Below are 22,923 nucleotides of genomic sequence, written 5' to 3'. Positions count from 1 at the left end.
TGAGATACCATTCCCAGTGCCAACTGTTAATTCGAACACTGATTTGGACTTCCATCTCATCAGCAGTGAGTCCAAATGCCAGTTGGACCCCATACAATAAAACATTTACTCACACTCAATTTCACTAAGGGCCTCACCGGGGTGTACCCAGTTTTCACCAGAGCATGCCGCAAATCAGGTTGGACTTGTTGCCGGCTGGGAATTTATCAGGGAAGGCGGCTAGCCAGAGCCAATTATCAGCGTGCTTGCCCCCTTGGGGGGAGCCAGTGCACGTGCACCCTTGGGGGATGGGGACATGCGCAACAAGCCGCGGAGAGATGCGGAACCTGGCGAGGTGAGTGGTGCAGCGTGTGCAGAAGGCCTCATGGAGGTACATGGGTGCGCCTGCAACCCGAGACATGGGTGGCAGGGACACCCTTTACACAGAGAAATGTCGAATCTGCTCCCAAATGGACTTCAGATCCTGTACCAACTCAACTGCAGGAACTTCCAAGGACATAGGTAGAGGAAGAGGAGGGTGTGGGTGCAGACCATAGCTGATATAGAATGGAGCAGAGCCGGTAGATGAAGAATCCAGGGGGTTAAAAGAAAACTCTGCTCGTGGCAACAGAATGGTCCTGATTGGCAGAAACAAAATGGTGGAGATAGCATCCCAAAGTCTGGTTCACTCTTTCCACTTGACAATTCGACTGTGGATAATAGGCAGAAGAAATTCCAATTTCACTTGAAGCTGGTTACACAGGGATCACCAGAACTTAGAAACAAACTGAACCCCCCGATCAGAAACAATGTGCTGAGGAAGTCCATGAAGCTGGAAGATGTGATGGAAGAACAGACTGGCAAGGCGAGGAGCAGACGGCAGATCTGAAAGAGGAACAAAATGGGACATTTTGGAAAACCGGTAAGTTACCAACCAAATGACGTTATTGCCAGAGGGAGGCGGAAGGTCTGTGATGAAGTCCATAGCCACGGATGAAGAAGACCAGTTGGTTCAAGACGAGATGGCTTATTTTGGGCACTGAAAGTGCAGGAGCCCACAAAATCCTGTATGTCCTTTACCAACTCTGGCCACAATTAGAAACGGGAAATGAGGGCGACAGACGACAAGAGAGCCACACGTGAACAGTGTCTCCAAGTCAGAATCCTCTTCCGTAGAGCAGGTCAGACGTAGGTCTTGCTGGGAGGCAGAAGTCGAAGGTTCGCTGGAGTGGCCACAACCAGTCGCTCAGGAGGAATGACATGCTTAGGAGCCGTCAGGAAACCGAAATGGAAAAGAAGAGAGACCAGCGAGCCAGCTGTAGATTGAGTCACTGAGCAGTCTGAAGATACAGGAGTTTCTTGTGAACTGTGTATATGCAGACCGGAAAATGAGCTCCCTCCAGGAGATAGCGACACTATTTTAAGGCAACTTTAATCGCCAATAGTTCTCAGTCCCCTATGGAGTAATACTTCTATGTGGAGGAAAAAGTCTTAGAGAATAACCGCCAAGTTAGAGTTTGGCCTTTGGACTCTTTCTGGGTGAGCACCGCCCCAGCTCCTACTGAGGAGGCATCAACTTCCAGATGGAAAGGCTTCTCTGTATCAGGCCGTGTGAGAACTGGTACTAAGGCAAAGGCAAACTTTAATTTTGGGAAGGCTTTTTCAGCCACCGGAGGAGTCAGGGAGTCACCCTTCTTGATGAGCGTCACAATAGGAGACACAGCAGAGAAGTGCAGGATAAACTGCCGGTAGTAATTTTCAAAGCCCAGGAACCTCTGTATAGCACCTAGTCCTACTGGGTATGGTCAATGAAGAACAGTAGACAACTTGGCAGGATCCATCTGTAGGCCCCTGTCAGAAATAATATAGCCAAGGAAGGAAAGACTCCTCTGATGGAACTAGCACTTCTCAAGTTTGTGTAGAGACGATTGGCCCTTAAATGACGGAGGACTTGCCGAACATGGAACTGATGGGATTCAAGGTTAATTGAGAAAACCAGGATATTATTAAGATAGACCACGACACATGTATATAGCAAGTCCCCGAAGATGTCGTTGCAAAATTCCTGAAAGATGGCTGGTGCGTTGCAGAGTCCAAATGGCATGACTCGAACTGTCGTAGTGTCCGTCACAAGTATTAAAAGCGGTCTTCCACTTGTCTCCTTCGCGTATATGGGTTGAGGTATATGAGGTTGTAGGCCCCACAAAGGTCCAGTTTGGAGAAGACCTTGGCTCCACATGAGCGGTCGATCAATTCAGTGATCAATGGAAAAGGAAAGCGGTTCTTAACGGTGACTTTGTTAAGACCGCAATAGTCTATACATGGATGGAGTGAGCCATCCTTTTTGGTCACAAAGAAGAAGCCTGTGCCAGCCTGAGAAGAAGATTTAGATGAGAACCCTCTCTGCAGGTTCTCTTTGATGTAGTCCAACATTGCTGCAGGGAGTGGTACACCTGACTGTGAGGAGGAGGCGTACCCGGCAGCAGATTAACAGGGCAGTCTCTGGTAAAAGTCTCTGCTTGCTTCTTCGAAAAGACACCAGCAAAGTCTTGATAGGAAGATAGGAGACCCTACAGAAGCTTGGAAACCACATAAGAGACCAGGACAGGTACTGGATGAGGAGAAACCATACAGCGAGACTGGCAATCAGATCCCCAACGAAGAATTTCAACCATCTTCCAGCCAAGCACAGGAAAGTGTAGCTACAACCATGGAAGACCCAACAGGAGGGAAGAAGTGGATCGAGGCAGCAAATAGAAAGACAGTCTCTCTTTATGCAGTGCTCCAACTTGCAGGAACAACGGCTCAGTGCAGATCACCGGACGTGATTAGAGACAATTTGGCCACTGACAGAGGAGATGACCAGGTGCTTCTTGAGGTGGACCACAGGGAAATTATGCAGGGAGACCAGAGCAGCATCCCTGAAATTTCCTGTGGAGCAGGAATTCATGAAGGCAGAAACCTGAAATTGGCTACCTAAGCCAGAGCTAAGCAGAACAGAAACGCTCCTCCCAAGAACCCTTGGTGCATGCATTTCCTGGACACTATGGACGGAGTGGACAGGTCTGAAGGAAGTGTTCTGGGCTGGCACAATAGAGACAGAGGTTCTCCTGACATTGCCTGTAACATTCCTGGGAAGACAGCCGAGCTCTGCCACCTGCATCGCTTTCTCTGCAGCTGTCACGACAGGTGGCTGAAGCGGTCTTTGGAAGGCAGGAGCCAAGTGTGACAAACGTCTGACCCAGACTTGTGCTTGTTCGAGACATTGCTCCTCGGAGCGCTCCATAAACCAGATATCAATTCGAGTGGCCAGAGAGCTTAGATCACTCAGAGTAGACAGCAGGTCACATGTGGACAGCGCCTCTTTAACTTGTCCCAAAATTACCTTTTCAAAAGTCGCAATCAGGGCTGCATCGGTCTTGTCTAGCTCAGCGGCCAGAGTATGGAACTGAACCGCGTAGTCACCAACAGATGAGTTCCCTTGATGGAGATTTCACAGTGCAGTCTCAGCTGAAGACGCCCCATGCAGGTTCCTCAAAGACAGGCGGCTGATGATAAATGCCACCATAGACGGTTTCATGTCGGCATGTGCTCAATGTGCAGAGAGTAATAAAGCCCCTGCACAACTTGGGGTCCCCATCATACTTTGATGGCACGGAAAGTCTCAGCCTAGGTTCAGTGGCAAGCAGGAGAAGCCCCGGGCAGCTGGCGCTGTTGCTGAGTCGCCATCAATTGCTGCAACATGGTGGTGACTTCTACAAGTTGTTCACCTTGTGTGGGATGAGACTGCTGGACAACAACGGTGGAAAGAAGTGCCAGTTTTAGTAGCAGAACCTTGGAGGGATGCATGACCGGATCTTACTGTCAGGGTCAGTGGTGGTGGATCCTCTGTACAAACGCGGACGATGACGTAAGCCAGTGGTGGCAAACCTATGGCACAGGTGCCGGTGCCAGAAGCGGGACATAGTAGGATGTTATGTTGTGGGAAGTTCCTGCCTCCCAGGAAAGCAAAGACTTCTCATTCAAGCCAATCTATATTTCTATATAGCAGTGATGGCAAACCTTTTAGAGACTGAGTACCCAAATTACAACAAAAACCCACGTATTTATTGCAGTGCCAACACCATAAATTCAACAGAAGAAAGACATCCATTGATAAAATGGACAACCCCAGATGGCCCCCTTTAATGAAATGTTCACCGCAGATGGCCCCCTTTAATGAAATGTTCACCAAAGATGCCCACAGCAGGGCCCTCTTGAAAAAAAAATCTATACTCGCATTTTGGCCCTGCAGCTCCGTCTTCTCCTTCTGTCCCAGGCGCATACACCGTGGTGCGGTGGTGTCATGGCCACGTGATGTCATAGTGTAAGGGACCTCACGTCATGAAACTGCTACACCGCCGCGTCATAGTGATGTGCCCGGGCTGGAAGAGCAGAAGACGGAACCGCAGGGTTGGGTAGAAGCTGGAAGGCGAGTATAGATTTTTTTTTTTTTTTTTTTAAGACTGATGCCGTTTCTTTGTACGTCCGCCCTATAAACTATATGGAGATCCACCATTGCTTCTTATTCTTTCTGCAGTCCAAAGAAGCCGAGGATGTGTTGCTTTAAAATAACGATGAGAGTAGCATCTGCAACACCCCTACCAACGCATAGGCAAGGTGGTAGTTGCAAATAGCGCCCTCTCCATGTCAAAAGCTTTTAGGGAGACTGATTACCTCTCTAGGAGGTCTCTAAGTACTGGAGAACTTAGTAATTACAGCTGTAGTCACTGCTTGGTAAGGCAAGAGTTATCACAGTGAGATGTTACTGTCCAATGATGTTCTTGTAAAGCAAGCTGGAAGCTGATTGGAGAAGTGCTAACACCTGACCAGGGGAGAATATAAACCGCTGCTGGGTGAAAGCATTGTGGTCTTAGTCTTCAGAGTTTAGTGATAAACACATGTAAATGCTGCCATAGCCAATGTCCTAATACCAGGAACCACAGGTGCCTCAGGCCATCGCCTAGCACCCAGGGAAGGTCCAGAGGCTTAAGTGCAGAGCTGAGATCCATCACCAACACACCAGAATATCTACCAGCCCAGCCTGAATCTACTACCAGCCTGTGTGTAACCTTCCTACACACCAGCTTGAGAATCTGCTGTTCAATAAAGAACCATGAGTTATTTTGCGCAACGTTGCATATGCTTGATCCCTGGATATGGCTGTCACCACCACAGTCTTTACCATCCTTTACCCAGGGACTTATCTTACAGACACTCAGGGGTTGCCCCAGGGAGAACCAGGATCTCAGACTCTCCCTCCATATTTCTTGCACCCACCACCTGCTGAAGACCTGCCAGGCTGTAGGACAGCTCTCCGGTCCCCATACCAAGCACCGTGACATCAGTGCACCCTAGGCCGCAACCTCCAGCCACTCCAGTATTCTGGACCCTGGCTGCCTCCAGGACCACAGGAAAAGGCTAGGCCCCGGTGGGGGATGTTGCACATCTACATTGCCTATGACTCCTGTCTGGTGAGCTCTGTGCGGGGGTAATGTGGTCTGGGTGCCACCTCTGCTATCTAGTATTAGTATACATATATGTAAATCTCATTACATGGTGATTCTTATATAGACTGCCATCATACTCTACACATGTCCATTGGTTAGCAGTAGAAGCAGGACCTGGAGTCAGGGCTCCTCGCTCCCTATCCCCCAGCACAGTGAGCGATCACCACACACACAGTGTGATACAATCTCTTCCCATCAGTTAGTGGCATCTTCCCTCCACAGAACACATGCTCCAGTAGCGCGGTATAGTAATGAGGCTGGGGGATGCAGCTCTGGCGGGTTTTGCTTGTATGTGGGTTAGTGCGGTGGTTCTGTCGCTTTTCACCATATTATTATCTGACAGGAAGCCAAAACATCCAATAAGAGCGGACTAGAAAGCGGCCAATCAGGCGTCCCCACACATCAGCCAATCAGAGGCGGGCACCCGGACACACTCCAGCATCCTCCCTCACTCGAGTGCTTGCTGCACAGGAATCATTAGCGGGGCTTCTCCCTGCCAGGCTGCTCTGCGCGCTGTGGTTTCCTCCTCCCACTCCGCCTCCACTTCCTCGTCTGCAGCCAAAGTGACAGCAGAGAGAGCCATAGTAACACCAGTGAGCTTCAGGGAAGGGAAATACCTGGAAGGGTTCCTCGCCTTGATTGACAGCACGGCTGAGCCAATAGGAGGGGCGAGACAAAGGAGCAGGGGGCGGGGCCATCGCGGTAACCCAAGCTGGGCTGAGGATAGGTTGAGCGCTGATGGTGTAGTGAGTGCCAGTGCCTTGGCTGTGTATGTGCTGTGTGTGTGTGAGAGTGAGTGTCAGGGAATACAGTGGAGCAGTGTCTCTGGCTGGAGACAGGCTGTTGCATTTCAGTGCTCACTGCAGCAATCTGTGAGGTTTGGTTATGTTTGGGGGGGAGGGCTGCTGACAGACACATCTTCTTCTTCTTCTTCATGCTGGTGAATCATATCTGACAACCGCAGAAGGAAAGGGGAGAACACGCTCAACTTATCTCCAGGATATAAAGACATTGATCCATTGACAGCCTGGAAATGTCTGAGCACAGGGCCATAGACCCCAAGTTATCCACACTGGACCGGGTGGTGAAAGGTAAGGAGCCAGCATATGTTACTGGAGCACCATTGCCATTGCAGTATTTTGGGGAGGGGGACACAGACCTGGCGCAGCCTGCACTTCCTCCTATTCATACACCTAGCACGTAGCGAGTGATGGCACGACAATGATTCCATGCCCTGGGGCATCACACTAGCCATGGGTGGTCTCTGCAAAAGCAGGGGCTCCTGGTCATTAGGGTGGGGTGCTGTAAGGTTGTAGTAGATGCTCAATCCCTAATCTACAAAATGGAAACTACCCCCCCAGCACTGCATTGTATGCCATGCTGAAGGAATTGTGTGTGGGTGGCAGACTGGATGGTGAATTATGCCGATTGCCCCCTACCGTGGCCTTAATGAAGCATTTTCTCATTTGCCACCTCTAATCTCATCCGTGTTTATCTATTTTTTCCATTATTGTGAATATTTATTGTACGTTGCAGCCCATCACATCATGCTCACATTCCACAGCTCAGTAATCGGATGGCATATCATATCTGTGCCCGCCCGCAATGCCTTATTATTCATACCCCTGCTATTGTGTGCACCAGGGGATTGCCCGATGCCCTCGAGGAAGCTGGATTACTGGAGAAAAGCCTGCAGTCAATATGTCCTCACATTGGTGTCTCCTCCAGAGACCGGTTTCAGTATTACACTTACTGTACTCTACCCCTTTAACCCTTTCTAGCTGGGTGGAGAATGCGGCCTGCAGCACAATATTGCGCTTGTAGGATATTGATCATCCTTTATCATGTAGTCCTCTTCATTATACAGGAGATAGATAATGCAGATCTGTCATGGTGAATTCCAGAGCATAGTACTAGGAAGGCTACAAGTAGAAGCGGTGCCACATTCCAAGCACGGGGTAGGACTTTAACCCTTTTAACACTGGAGCAAACATACAGGGTTTGACCCACATACCATTGACCATTTCTTAATACAGATTAGGAGTGTTTCACAATATTATAATTCTATAATTGCCAATAATCTGCTGGTAATGAATATGGACTGAAAGACATTTTTTGCAAACTTGTATTTATATTTGAATCATAGAGATGGACTGTAGTGCGGTATAAGATCATTGCAATAAATTGTAACATATAGATTAACATAAAGAAAAATAAGCACTTTGGTCACATAACATCAATGAGAATCCTTGGTGATTGAGTAATGGAGGTGGTGGATCTATAGTGATTGATTTATGGATTTACGATAAGTTACAATCTGCTGATGCATCTATGTGGAACCCGTTCTTTATGTTGGTGGCTCCTGTATCGATCAGAGTATAAATCGCACATATATTACTGCATGGCAGGGTTCAGGTGCCTGTATATAAGACAATGGGAAAGCCGTTTAAGTATTCATGAACCTGTATGACAGTATTTATAGATTTTACTCCTCACTTTTATCTCGAAGACCAGGATTCATGGTGCTCCCTTTACAGGTGGTTGGCTGTCTGGTTCAGCATCGTCACCACATTGTAGGTATTTCTTGGCTGCAGTTTAGAAGAATTAGAGATTATGTAAGGACGTTGATGATGCTTGCGTGGAATGGGAATGATACATCTATGTTACAATATGTTCAGGTGCTGTTCAACACACGTCAGATTAGTTCTAAAGCAAAGGATGGAATGATATTATTGGGAACTGTGCATTCTTCTCTAGGAAATGGCCATTCCTGTGCTGCTATGCCTCTGTGCTACGTAGGCCCACTACGAAATCTACATAGGGAGCTCATATTGATTTTATTGGTTTCTTCCTAAAGTCGGTGGCTTTGTGGTAGGTAATGGCTTGGCTGTCATCCAGGGTATTCACTAGGGTTGAAGGAAACCCTCTTCTTGATGAAGATAAACCTACTGTAGTTTGCTCCCTCTACTTGCTGTCTAGTGCCTGAAACTGGCAGACATAGAAGTGGTCATGGTTTGCCATAGGACTGAAGGCTATATGACTGCAGAACACATGCCATTATTTATTACCCCAGAGGGTACCATTAAAGGGGTTGTGAAATACAAAACCATTTATAATACCCTACTAGGAAATTCTGTGTTAATACAATGCGTAATTTCTTATGTGATGACACTGTACAAAACTTGAACACCTACACATTACAGCAAATAAATGATTTCTCCCAATGTAACTTCTGTTACTTCTGCCTCTAACTTAGCACCCCTTGTGTACATTGTATAAAGCCTGTTGTTCATGTGGAATTTACCCGACGTAACTCAACATGTCTGTGCAATGATTATAGGTACTGTCCTACAAGGGCACAGTCGGAGTTTGTCAGACCAAACTCGCTTGAGGACAACCGGTCTGTATGCTCAAACTGAGTGTATGGTCAGTGCTCTCCTTATGGAGACTTTGCCTACTAAGGCCGCTTGACAGGTGTGTGGAACCTTATGGCCATTGATGCTCCACTATATTAGCCAGATTTGAGGTAGCTACAAAGCAGATGTCTCTCTGGGAGTCATATGCTGCATTATGCACACAACCCATTGATGCAAACTTGATGGGTGACTGCACATGGGTGCATAGAGTATGCAGCTAATCGGCAGCTTCTGCTGTGAATCCTACAGAGAATTTCTCCATTCTCATTGTCATCATAATTCACAGTGGATTTTCTACTGGCATAGTCCTGTATCTACATGTGCTAAGGCCATATTTGTTTATCAAAGGATCGCAGAGTTGTCCAAAATCTTGTATCCATAGATGAATCAAAATCACATCAACCTGTTTTCACCATCTTGATATTGATGATGTTTCCATAGTAGTACCACGGCTTAGTCACTAACAGAGAATGGAGCTTTAATTCAGCTTCCATTGTCTCCTGAGGATTCTATTGATCAATATTCAGAATATTGAAAACCCCTTTTAAATACTGAGTATTACACCTAAATCATCTGCCATAGCATGATGGAGACAAAGAGCAACTGGCTTATTATTTTGTAAAACGGATCTCTCCTCATTATGACATCCCTTGTGATGTTTTTGTTCCACACGACTGACTTTCCTGTGAAATATATAGTTTCCTGGCCTGAATCTAAGCTGCGCTCCCCACATTTTTAGAGTATGACCTCTTCTACTGCCATACCTGAGTAATGTCAGATGCTTCATTATATTACATTCCCTTTAATAATGGTTTTAGTTTTAATATTTCATTTTTTTTAAATCTTCTGAAAGTCTTTGATAATATATTCCTTCTTTATAGTGTAGCAGGGCCTGCAGTGGAAGCAGATGTCTAAGGGCTCTTGATTGAAATGGAAAAAGTAATCTTCTCTTGGTGTATTCTGCCAAATGAAATCAATAACCTATCCATGCACTATGTGCCTGTCCTTTCCATGACCCGACCCTTCCTGTGCCCTACAGGGACGCCTGCATGGTTCTGGATTCTTAAATTGTTATTATGTACATGTGAAATAGGTTTTTCTTATTTTTTTTATGTTAGTGTTTTTTCTTTTATATACAGTTCAGATTGTATTGCTTCACTTTGGAGCCTGTTTTGAGCACTGCTGGTGCACACCCAAACCCTCAGGGAGTAAGGTAGTATAATAATGGCTTACCGCTCTGCAGTTGCTTTAGGCTGTTTATCATGGTTCCTGTGAGAGGTCAACAAAACTTGTTTTCATGGTTTATTTAAGTTTGTCTTAATTCGTTTTTCTTGGCACCAGCAAAGCCTTCTCATTGTTGTTAGGTGTAACTAGGAATAGCGGAGTGACAAGGTAGCTCCAATATATACAGATATATACAGGTCAGAGAGACGCCCCTATTAGTCACTGCACAGTTGTCAGGTATGGTGAACCTTTACACAGAGGCAGTGCCCACCCACATACAATACTGTTGGATGCGCCCATCAGGGAAAACGCATTTGATATAATCACTTATTGGGGCACATTTGCCTAGAAAGTCGGAAACTCACTTAAAGTGCTATTTCTGTATGTAATGCTGGTTGCGACAATTCATTAAGATTGTGCACCAAAAATCATGAATCTGTTGCTTTCCCACGCTGGCGCAACAGAGTTCACCATCTTTTTTGTGGTGCACCTTTAACATAGGGCGTGCAACGCAATTTGCAAGTTAAATATGGCGCTCTGTCCGAATTAGTCGGACTGACGGCACCCACGCTAAGTGGCGTCGCATGGAGGCTAGCATAGCTGTGCCACAAAAGGGCTGCGTGCGACACAATAGCGGCGCAGACACTCCTAATACATGTACAAGTCTTTTTAGCCTAGAAGAACGTGCACAGTCCGACAAAAGTGCAGCGCAAAGCCCTTTGTAAATGAGCCCCATTGTCTTGCTGTTTTCTTAACTTAGATTTTTTAATGACCGTATCCCTGGTTGCATGCCAGAAAGTTATTGGATCATTATTTTTCAGAAGAACCTTTTAACGCTTTGCTAAACATTACGTTCATCCTGTATAGCCGAGGCGATTTATTAGTATATGTATTTTTGTATGAATGGGTATATCGAGAGCAGAGGTTGGTTAAGTACACATTATGCAAATTATAAGTTCAAGGTTGCCAAATTTATTAACCTTCGTGACTGAAGGCTTCAATACTGTCATATGACTATATACTTCCTATTTGCACGTGACCCGGTGAAGATGGCATGTATATGCACGACATGACGTTCATCATCATTAAACTTTCAGATCTCCTGAACCCTGGCTCCTAGAAACACATTTCTGTTGTCCTAATAAATAGGAATTTCCTCCCTTAAATATAATACCAGGTTTGTGTTTTAGGTGAAAGAGAACCAGAAATATCTTCTGTTAAAATTACAGAAAAAACTTACAGATCCATTCCTGACAACTTTTAGGGGTGAATATCTCTGTTTTCCTGTCCATATGTGACGCCAGAATAGTGTTTCTAGGTGTCACGGTTCAGGAGATATGAGCCCCCGCCAGCCTGTCAGCTGAAAGCAAAATGGAGAAGGTGCTGCAGGTGGAGAAGACAATTTGCCAAAGTACATGCACCCTTTGTCTCTAAACCTTAAAAATGGTGATGGATTGAAACTCAACATTTTTTTTTAAATGGGAAAAATTACAAACATTTTTTTCACATTTTTACTTATGTCTGCTAATTTCCTTAAAAAATTTATATTAATAAAATTATTCTATCAAGTTAAAGTCTCTCATGTCATTAACAATTTGTAATGATTTAAAATAAAGTAGTTCTAAAAATATTGTCATTTACAGAAGTGCAGAACAGAATGGCAAAAATTGACGTGGACATTCATATACCAATGACCCTCGCTCATGAAGGGATTCCCACACACAGCGCACACTGAAATAGAGATCCGGCTCTCCTGCCTCTTGATAGCACACCCCTAGAAACAGGAGTGTGGGGCACCTTATACTGCAGTACTAAACTGTTCTGAATCTAGCACTGCAGCAAGGTACTAAAAATGTTACTAGCAAGCACTCATTTTATGTAACTGAGTCTTTAAAGCTCCCGCTTCCCACTGTGACCTGATCTCTCAGTGAGTTGATTAGATGGCCACGGTGGGAGGGAGAATAGGCATTTTAATGTAATAAGAGATATTACATAGTTTATTATCTCCAGTTATGCAGTGTTTGTTGAAAGGACAGTGCCCTGTTTGGCCCCAGTTTTACATCTGGGAACCTGTCACCATATTTTTTCACAAATACAGCCAGTGGCAGGTTCCTATAGAGCAGTGATGGCAAACCTTTTAGAGACCGAGTGCCCAAACTACAACAAAGACCCACTTATTTTCCGCAAAGTGCCAACACAGAAATGTAATTTGTGATTTATACTCCCTCACAGTTTTCATTGATACCAGCACCTGAGGACACCAATAAAGCAGAAAATAGTCCCAGGTAGAGCTGTCACTTTAAAATAGCTCTGTGCACAGCAAGTCCTGGGCTGTCTGGGACTGCAGGAAGATACCTGGAGTCATCTCTGGTGATGGCCTGAGTGCCCACAGTAAGGGCTCTGAGTGCCACCTCTGGCACCAGTGCCATAGGTTAGCCATCACTGCTATAGAGCCTTTCTTACAGGGTATCCACCATCAAGATCAAGGATTGTAAATCAAGCACACTGACATACTGGTCCCTTCTTGCAAGATCTGCTCTCCTTTTAGCTTCTTATATTCTGGCTTTTACAAAAAAGGCTTTTATAATAATGCAAATTATTTGGAGCCTTTCAGGTTCATTTGTATAATTTTTAAAGCCTTTTTTTCTTAAAAGCCAGGGCATAGGAAGCTTAAAGAGGACCTGTCACCCAATTTATCGGCAATAGGAGCTGCTTACTAAAGTAAGCAGCTCCTAGTGCTTGATCAAACGCCGCAGTGTTAGAGCGATAGCGTTACCGGAAACATCCAAACACTGCAAGCTGTCCGATGATTACACTGTACCCTGCTGCAGTGTTTGATAGCGTTACCGGAGCTCTAGTGCCGTAGATCCTGCCAGTGGGGCCACACACCAGTATGTCATCTTGCTTAATTTACAGTCCTTCACCCTGGTGGTAGATTTCCTTTTAAGCTAAAATGTGTTTCCTTCACATCTCCATTAAATCAGAGTTATAAACTTGCCTGGTATGCAGAGATATCTAGAGAGAGTTGGGGGGGAGTGGCCTTATGTCATGTGACCAGGGTGACCTCATCTCAGGTCCTTTAGCCTCCTAACGTTACTAAACTGTACATCATGCACATATCTGAACACTTGAAATCACAGCATGACTGCATTGACTTCTCATTATATCCCTGCAGGCTGCTGTGATTTCATGTGTTCAGATATGTGCATGGTGTACAGTTTGGTAACGTTAGGAGGCTAAAGGACCCGCAATGATGCCATATGACATTACTGCTGCATGCTGAGAAAGCATGGGAAGGAGCTGCTGGATTCCCCCACCCCCACCTTGACTCACTATAGACAGACACTATAGACAGTCGTGGATACCAGGTAAAATTATATTGTTGAATATATGGGGATCTGATGGGAACAATCTTTAGCTAAAAGAAGGTTGTTGATTTGTTACTATGGCTCTATGGGAACCTGTCACTAGCTGTATTTGTGAAAAATGTGGTGACGAGTTCCCTTTTAATTATTTTTACTACTAGTCTTTTAATAGGGGAGTTGGCCACCTTGTGAGTTCTGTAGAGTACTTCAGCCCCCTGCACAGGCCCTACTGTTGACAGTAGTAAATATGGGTATGTTTGACTCTATTTAGAAGGATAAGTCTGTGAATGTGACATGTATGTAACTCATGTGAGCGGAGCCTACCTTACTGTATATTGTGGCTGTTTTGCAAGGTTTTTTTTTTTTTTTTGTTTGTTTTTTTGTTTAAGAAGTTTCTGAATCCCAAGCCTCTATAAAACTGTGTGAAGTGTTTTTAGATAGAAGATAAGAGGAGATGATCAAAGAAAAGCATCGCTGCAGTCGGGAGCTTCATGTATTTTCGGTGAAAAACTTGTCAAGCAGTGATCAATATCCTTGGAAGACTGTTATTTATTTATTTTTTTTTTTTAATGTATTTCCCTCTTTTCATGTGTTCATGTCTGGCTCTTTGTCACTGAGTTTTGGGCTTCTTCTGGAAGGCATATTTGAATATGCTGAGGCTTGTCCTGAGCTTGTTTCACGTTCGGGGTGGAATGGGGGGAGGTACGACACTGGGTCCACGTGTGAATTTGTGTACAGTTTACATGGAGCTGCCTTGAGTTCTGCATTTTGTGTACAGGGTTTCTATAATTATCTTTAACATCCGGACTTTTTGTTTTTATTTTACAGTAGCGGCCTTGAAAGTGTTTTCATCTTCTCCTATGTTTATGTTGTACAGTATAAAAGCTTTCATTAGCACACACATTGGGCAAGTACCAGGAATAAGTCAATTCCAGTGAAGTCTTCTTCTCATGGCAGGCCGGGATTTATCTGGCTGTCATATATGCTGTAATTACTGGTGAAAGCATATTTCCACACAGATTTATACATGGATGTAATCTGCTTCTTGCAGAAAATACAGCATATTGAGGTAAATTATGGGAGATCAAATCCTAGCAATGCTATCTGGCGAGGAGATCCGCTTTCTATAAAGTATACAGGGGAAAGGGAAAGCAGATAATTGAAGAAAAGTGAATCCATCATGGTATATATTGATAGAAGTCAAGACTTTTTCATCAATTTCTGAGAAACTAAATAAGAAAAAGTAATAAGTTAGTTGTGACTTCACTTCCTGTTGGCAGTCTCAACATAAGAAAAAAAATCCCATTATAACTAGAAGTGTGAAAAACTAGAAGTGACAGTCTCATTTGTTTTTGTAGAAATATTTTTTAATTTGCAAACCCTGTGTTTGACAAAAGTTGGCCTTAGTGCACCACAAGCCTGGGGACATCCACTAATTCCCTGAGTGACAAACCATCCCCTCCAGCAACAGACATTCATCATATTACACAACTAGCCCAGCCTATATCCATCCATCCCCACCCTCTTCTTATTATTACCCCCTGAACACAACATTGGATGCTCAGGAGAGCCTTTATGTGATTAGAACTTGATTGAGGCCATGGACTGTATTCATCCCATGTGGCTTTGGAAAATGTGAGTTAGATGTTTTTTGCTCACCATCTGCACAATTAGTTTGGTCGGTTGAACATATCCACATGCTAAAAGTTATTCCTCTTTCAACTATAAACCTGCGTGCTTGGCCTCAAGTGTGCATATTCTATACGGAGAGGGCAGAGAAATTACCAGACAGCTCTGTTAAGGGCTTATTGTTCATAAAGCAATTGTCATGTACCCGCTCCATCTCTGTAGACTTACAATGATGGCCTCTGTGATGAATGCTTAGACCCATGTTAGCCAGTCATGTCCCTGCGATGAAAATGGCACCACTGCTTGGTTGGCTCCAATTGTAAACTACCCAGAATGGCACACTTTTGTTCTTGTTCTGATTCTGCTGATAGGTCTGAAGGGCAGGTGACCTCCATAGAAAAATTAATGAAATGATTCCTTCTCTATTGTCCTTAATCTAGCTAATGCAGCTGTGATGGTTCTGGGCCATGTACTACATATTGTATACCCCCTTTTCCCAAGCTGCCATCCCTGACCAGACTTTATATGAAGAAAACTCTTCCTGTTGGAAGTTCCAGTAGTGGAAGTAATGGAGGGTACACACTTGTGTATCTCAGAGCTAAATAGCATCATTACTGAGACTTTATTATCATTCAGCCTCTCCTCTCTTTAGATAAGAAACTGTCTAGCATGTTGGATGACTACTAAAGTATGAAGCGATGTGTATAGCAATGATGAGATAAGTGGAGGCTCTCACCCCAATCTGTGTGAATAAACTGTAATACACTATGAATGGAATGCATCATGAAACACTAAAGCTGGTCATGTGTGAACAGGTATTCCCATAAATCTGGATTAGGCAAGCATATAGACATCTGGCAAATTCTCTGAAGTGCTAGGGCTAAGAGGTATTTTAAGGGCCTATCTGGTCTATGGACGAGCCAACTCTTCTTTGAATGGCTTCACACACTTCTCTGGTGGGATTTGGCAAACTCTTCTTCCAGTCTCTTCCACAGTTCTGTGGATGGCCATAACTTTGTCAGCAAGGATTTTTTAGAGGTTTTTCCTATGGATTTAGGGAAGGCCTCTGGGCTGGCCATTTCATTGTTTCAATGCTTTCTGTTTCAAGGAACTGGATTTGCTGTGTTACAGAGGGCATTGTCCTGCATGAAAATTGCTGAGTGAAGAACTCAAGGAAGGTACAACATGCTGTTGTAAAAGGTTCTGATACACACTTGCCATACATTCTACTCTGTCTTGTAGCTGTGTAAACATGACAATGCGCATACAGTTTGCACATGGAATAACGTGCAGAGTCCGGCAGAAAACTGACGCACGGTACTTAGTAAATTGTTGATTTATCATTCTGTAGCCTAAAAGCCCTGGTTGTAATGATTGCAAATCTGTTTTGTATGGTGGCACTTTTATGTCGTATTCTATGTACTATAATCATATGTTTACTCTTATGTCAAGGCCTTATTGATTTACTGACTCTGTGTGACAGCTTTTCCATACAGTTGCTGCATAACCTCGCTATGTGGCGGCCTTACTACTGCAGTAATGTTACCTTCAGGGAGCTGGGGGGGTTCTTGATTCGTATATATCATTGTGCGTGTTATATATACACACTTGCATTAGAGCATTTCTAAGGGTCCCGATAAAATTACACATGTATATTCCTAAGATGTCTCCTGTTATGTCCACTTGCCCTTTCATCAGAAAGGCTGTATCTCTAGTTACATTACTTATCAGTCACTGTATTACATTACCCGCACAGTCCAGTCATACAATTTCTGTCCTCGGCTTACAAATGTACAGTGGTTATAGTAGCCAGACCGTAAAATGTACTCAAGGGATACAACTTGGTAACCTCCGCTATGTAAAGCATGTGGCTAATGTATTCTTATGCTCATAAATATAGGTGTCCCTCAAATTAGCTATGAGCCTAAAAGTGCTTTTTGAGCGTGCAAAACCATGAGCTATGTAGATGCAGGGCATAAGCAATGAAACGTACAACTGGGCATGCTCATGGTAAAACCACCATTGTAGAATAGGTGGGCACTGCTATTGTAAATGAATTGGAGCTGGATTGCCCTGGTGCTGAAGTGCTCCCTGTCTTGAGATCTCTAGTGGCATCTTCTTGGTGGGGAGGTATTATAGCAGCTCAATGTACAGCCGTGCCCCTACCTAGTTCTGTCACCTATTTCACATGATTAAAACTACTGCCCTCCCTTGTTCTGCTCTCTCATTTCACTTCTTTCTGACTTCCAGGATTAGGTGGAAGTCCCCTGAAAATCCCATAGAGTTAAAACGATGGCCACCTCTCTGCTCACTGCAGGTGAGAGATTTTGGAACCCCCATTCGCTAGATAGATGTGAGTCCTAACTCTATTGGACATTTATGTCTTAACTATGCCAAAATTCCTAAATGTTCCTCATGCAAATGACTGTGCTTTACCTGCTGACATGCTGTGTTCTCCTATACACATGTGTGGGACACAGACATCAGCTACACAAGTACCTGACGTGTTCTTCTATAACATGGCTGCCTGGAGCTGTTGTATCTCTACTACACACACAGGCTGCAGGGGTCGCCAGCACCAGGAAGCACATAGAGGAGCCATTACACTATTATACCTCACACCATTATACTGGCTGTCAGTCAAGCACTGGGGGTGTGGCTGTACCTCCCACTCATGAATAAGTTGGACAGCTTGAATATGATAATGACTCATTGGACATTTCACAGGTCATTTGCATACAGCTTTAGGACCTCATTGCTTGGGTTTACAGGCATGTAGAGGGACAATGAAGGCATAGAGGCAATGCTCTCTAATGGCAGTTTATGAAAATATATTTAGTTTAGGGGGTTAATTTGCCTGATGGGTTCTCTTTAAAAAGAGGCATAATTATATGATTATTTCCTTAATGTAATGATGCCCACATCCCCAGCCAACCACTACTTCCACCAAGACCCTCAACACACGGCCAAATGGGAGACGAACAATGAAAATAACTGAAAGGAAACCAACCATGAGGATTCTGGCCATCAGAAGTAGATGTGATGGTAGATTAATCTTGCCTGCCTCTGCCCAAATCTGTATTGTAATAATCCTGGAACCTAACCTAACGTGTTAAAAACTTTATTTTAGTAATATGTAAAGTAACTGCTGAGGATACTACCCTTAGCTCCCAGTGCCCGGCCAGGCTGGTACAAAGTATTCTATTTTATTACTTATTCTTATGTATTCATTTGTTTTTGGTTTCAACAAAGCATCTTCTCTCAATGTAATCTTTTACATGACTGTGAATAGGTAACTGAAGCTGGGTGTCTGGCATTGCTCTTGGATCCAGTATATACTGTATTCTGCAGGCTACCTAGTCTCAGTAGTAGTATATATGCATAGAATGGACAGTAGGAAAGAAACATCATAGTTCTAATCTGCTGTATAAAGAGCAGAAGAGTTTCCGTGTTGTTCTCTGGCATAGAAGCCATTGGCAGCAGGTTTGTCATTGCCTTTGTTTCCTGTGTAAATTGTGTGCCAGAAATAAGATTTCTGCATGAGTAATTGCAGTGTATTTTCCTGGGTTATGCTTCATTTTACTCAGTTAAGTCACTTCCTAGGTGCCATTTTATGCTTGTTTTGCAGTGTTGATTGTTGTTGTTGTTGTTATTATTTATTATTGTTTTTATCATTATAATTACTGCTCATATTTTTGTTTAAATGCATAAACAACCAATGTACCAAATAAAATGAGGAAATTAGAGTTGTGTAAATGCAATTTGTGAGAGGGCACTGCATAAACTGGCCCCTTGTAACAGGTAACATGTATTGTTTCTATTGAGTTGCTTTGGATAAAAGAATCAACTAGTAAATAATCCCTAAGGTGTAAAGTATCTTAATTGTTCTCTAGAGCCGCTTTAACTCCCTCATGGCAAAAGTACATGTAATATATGAAGCTGATTTCCCTGAAAATACTTGTATTGGGCTTTTTTTCCCCCAAGGTAGGTTACATGCATACAAGCATTACACATTTTTTTCAATGGCTACAACCTGCATTTCCAAGGATAGGATAAGGAAAACATTGCCTCTTGGCTACCTTTTAAGGCAGTCCCTTAACATTGATGTGAAAGGTGCTGCATTAAAAGGGAGCTAAGACGCAATGTTTTCCTTGTATGTCCTTGAACACATATTTGCATATTTAGCAAAATCCCTCAGTGGCATATGAAAAGTCTCTTTAATGGCAAAGTCTTCTAAAGGAGTTTTCTTACATCTTGGAGCTATGGGCTCGTGCACTTGACCCTGTGTATGAGGTGACTGCAGTCCCAGTACTAGTGTGTGGTTTGGCAGTCTTTTTCTGCAGTCATGAGTGGACTTCACCTGCACAAGAGACGTGGTTCCATTGTTTGTAACGGGATATTGCTCGTTCATGTACAGGTAGCCAAAGACATTCTAGATGGTCATTGGTTTGCCACGGATAAGTGTGGCACTGTATTTGGTAGGAAACCGACACATTTTTCTTATGAACAGCACAGCCTTATTGTAGATGCGCTACAATACCAGAGAGCCCATGGACACCTGCTGCACTATTTCTGAAAAAAAAAGCAGCCGTGTTTTATCCTGGCAACCCCAAAAAGTGTAAATGTTTACCTTGCCACTCATGTGCAATGGAGGGGGGAATTGGCATGAATAGTACTCAAACTTACTCTGCTCTATTGCCGGATAAACATACTCCAGGCATTATTGCTGTATACAGTGAGTGTTACCAATAAAAAGTTGTCATCCTCAGGGTTTCTTTATTGGGCAGCAGTGGCAGGCAAGTGTCTGTACTGTTCCAGCCAATCTCACTGCGCTACAACTAAAGCTAGAGGACTGGGAAAGGCAGCTGGCAGCGGCTGCTTTATCTGACAGATGTTTGAGGGACATCCATCTGTTATTCTTAGAAATTTTATAAGTGCATTGACAACTGGGTGATTCCGCACTTTTGGTAAAAAGCGGGGGGGGGTCTCCATACAATACAATGGAGGTGTCTCCATTTAATGGACTGTGGTCAGACGGTGGGTGTTCCCATTATGGAGAGAGTGCCAATTCAGGCCACCTTTACTGGACCGTTTCAGTTGTATGTTGCTCGTACATAGTAGCATTTGTTGCAAGTAGCATGTAGCCACATTCATTTCAATGGGCAATATGTTCATATTGCCCACCAAAGTAGCACTCCTCCCTATGGATGGGCGAGCATACATGCATGTGAAAGGAGCCCAAGATGTTTGTTTATTTGTTTTGGGACATCTACCACCATTATGAAGGATTTTTAAAATGATTAAAAAAAATGTTTTCAATTATGCAAATAAGCCTGAGGGGCTCCAGGCTCTATAATCATAATGGAGCCTGAAGCCCCTCAAGCTCATTTGCATACATTTTTAAATCCTTTTTTTCTTAAAAACAAGGGCATTGGAAGTAGATCCTGCCAAAGGGGGGCACACACCAGTATGTCAGTGTGTCAGGTTTATAATCATGATCCTGGTGGTAGATTTAATACTATATGAGCTTCAATAAATAAGACTAGTTAACAAATTTGTCACAGATCTTCCTGGAATCGTTTCTTACAGGGGTTACAGAGCCATAAAAGTGCCTGAATTCCCCCCCACCCCACACACACACGCTTATATTAATGTTAAATCTTTTTGTGTACATCTCAATCTGTGTGTGGGGTGGTTGAAGGTGGTTGATTCTCATTCACTCTGTATAAGCAAAAGGGATTGGCGCACTCCATGATCGATCATCCCTATTCATAAAATTGGTTATAAGTGCCCCCTTCCTCCACTGATCATGTGTATGTAGATTACAATCGTCCTAAATTAGTGTCTATAGACATGGCGCTCTGCACAGCCTCCTCCAGCTCCTCATTCCCTCTGTATAACCAGCCTCCACTTCTCCTGCACAGCCTCCTCCAGATTCTCATCCCCTCTGTATAACCAGCCTCCACTTCTCCTGTACAGCCTCCTCCAGATTCTCATTCACTCCTATAGCCAAAGGGATTGGCGCACTCCATGATCGATCATCCCTATTCATAAAATTGGTTATAAGTGCCCCCTTCCTCCACTGATCATGTGTATGTAGATTACAATCGTCCTAAATTAGTGTCTATAGACATGGCGCTCTGTCCTGCCCTCTCATTCAGCAGCTATGTAAGTGCTGGAGACATTGAATGCAGGGTCGGGACCCATGCACTATCCCCCGCTCCATGACTTAGGGGGGTGGGGGGGGGAAATAGCCCCCTATTGTGATCATCAGTGGGGTTAGGGGTGAGACCCTCAACAATCAGATTGTTATTCCCTACTCTGTGGATAGGGGTAATCCTTAAACTTGGGCAAGCCTCTGAGTGTTAAAGAGGACGTTCTATATCTATTGTGCACATTGCTGCATTGCTTGTTGTGAATCTCACATTTGATACAGTATATAAGCAAGCACTGACAGCTGCTTGGTGTCCGGATGGTTTGTTCCTTTTTTTTTTTTTTTTTTTTTTTTCTGTACCAAAAGATTTCTTCTAAAGAGAAGGTTTTCTACGTCCCGCTCTGTTGTTCTTTCTTCAAGCTTGCATAAAACACTGCTGGAAAATGCGTCTGTCGAATGTGTGGGCTAACTCTAAAACTGTATAGGCTAGGTGCTATTAGTTAATGGGCATCAGCTCGTGACAACACCCACAAACCTCCCTGGCACAAACCTAACATGAATCGCTTTCTTTTTCCGCTGAGCCAATAATAGCTGCACTTGGTTGCTGAATGCGCTCTCGAATTTTTGCTTTTTTTTCTTTGTCTTTTTTTTGTGCTGTCATATTATGTCATCCAGTATACACATGCTATGTCACTTCTGGAGAGATTTGGAGGGGTTCTCTTTTGTCATTTTTCTTGATTACAGATAGGGACAATTAAAACAAATTTGGTTGTAGTTGATGTTCTTCCATGTGCGTATTGCCTTGAAGTGGGGGCGGGGGGTCATGTAAAACAATACAGCGAGATGGTAATAAGCAGCGCTCACACAGTAATCTTGGTAATTGTAATGTTCCCTGCTAATGCTGTGTGCAGGCTGCTGCTAACATGAGAAAACTGTAATTGTAAGATTACATAGCTGGAGATAAACCCTACCTAATGGAAGATGGGGGCACCATGGGAGGGGACCACTCCCTTCACATCTGTCCATCAGCTGACAGAGGTGGCGCTTTTTTTTTTTTTTTTTTTTTTTTTTAGTAATTAAAAGCAAAATGATGAGACCCAATTTGGCTTCTGGTTTGGTTTATGTGTATTAATCCAGATAATGTATAAAGAAGGTTCCATGTAATTGTGCCCAATGTATTAAAAATGTTAGTAATTTTTTACCGTAGAATGATTGGTCCTTGGTTTTCTTCCTGTGTCTATGGAAACCAGAAGCATTGCATAAAAAGAGAGAAAATCCCCTCAACCTTTCACCTTCTCCCTGCCTCCTACACACATGTACTGCAGAGAATTCATGAATATCAAATTGAATCAGAAAAAAATGAACTTAAACCTGCAGTGTATATCAGTCACATGTAGAATACAGGGTGATATCAGACAATGCAGGTGCACAAAGTTTTTGTCCCTATGTATTTAGATACTTGCTCATGAGTATTTATAATCATTACTGATTTTTCATCCCATATTTGGACATAAAAATAGAAAATATATTTGATACGTATTGGTGGTCACACATATCTCTGCAATGTACAGGCAGTCCTCGGGATACGTACAAGATAGGGTCCGGAG

At 43.7% G+C, this 22,923-nt stretch overlaps 1 protein-coding gene across 3 annotated transcripts in view; it reads left to right on the top strand.

Moving 5' to 3' along the window:
- The first annotated feature begins 5,946 nt into the window (after nt 1–5,946).
- PPP3CA (protein phosphatase 3 catalytic subunit alpha) overlaps nt 5,947–22,923 on the top strand; it is a 148,934-nt gene continuing 131,957 nt past the window's right edge. For 2 of the 3 annotated variants that reach the window (XM_072118508.1, XM_072118498.1), the window contains exon 1: nt 5,948–6,619. In XM_072118508.1, coding sequence (XP_071974609.1) covers nt 6,562–6,619 — 58 coding nt within the window. In that variant the 5' untranslated portion in view covers nt 5,948–6,561. Of the gene's footprint in view, nt 6,620–22,923 lie in introns of all 3 variants that reach the window. The other variant, XM_072118516.1, reaches the window with a different exon arrangement.

The sequence above is a fragment of the Engystomops pustulosus genome, chromosome 1 (assembly GCF_040894005.1).
Source record: "Engystomops pustulosus chromosome 1, aEngPut4.maternal, whole genome shotgun sequence".
Classification (NCBI taxonomy): Eukaryota; Metazoa; Chordata; class Amphibia; order Anura; family Leptodactylidae; genus Engystomops; species Engystomops pustulosus.
Note: the sequence above shows the minus strand (reverse complement) of the source record. Positions and strands in the feature narration are given on the sequence as shown.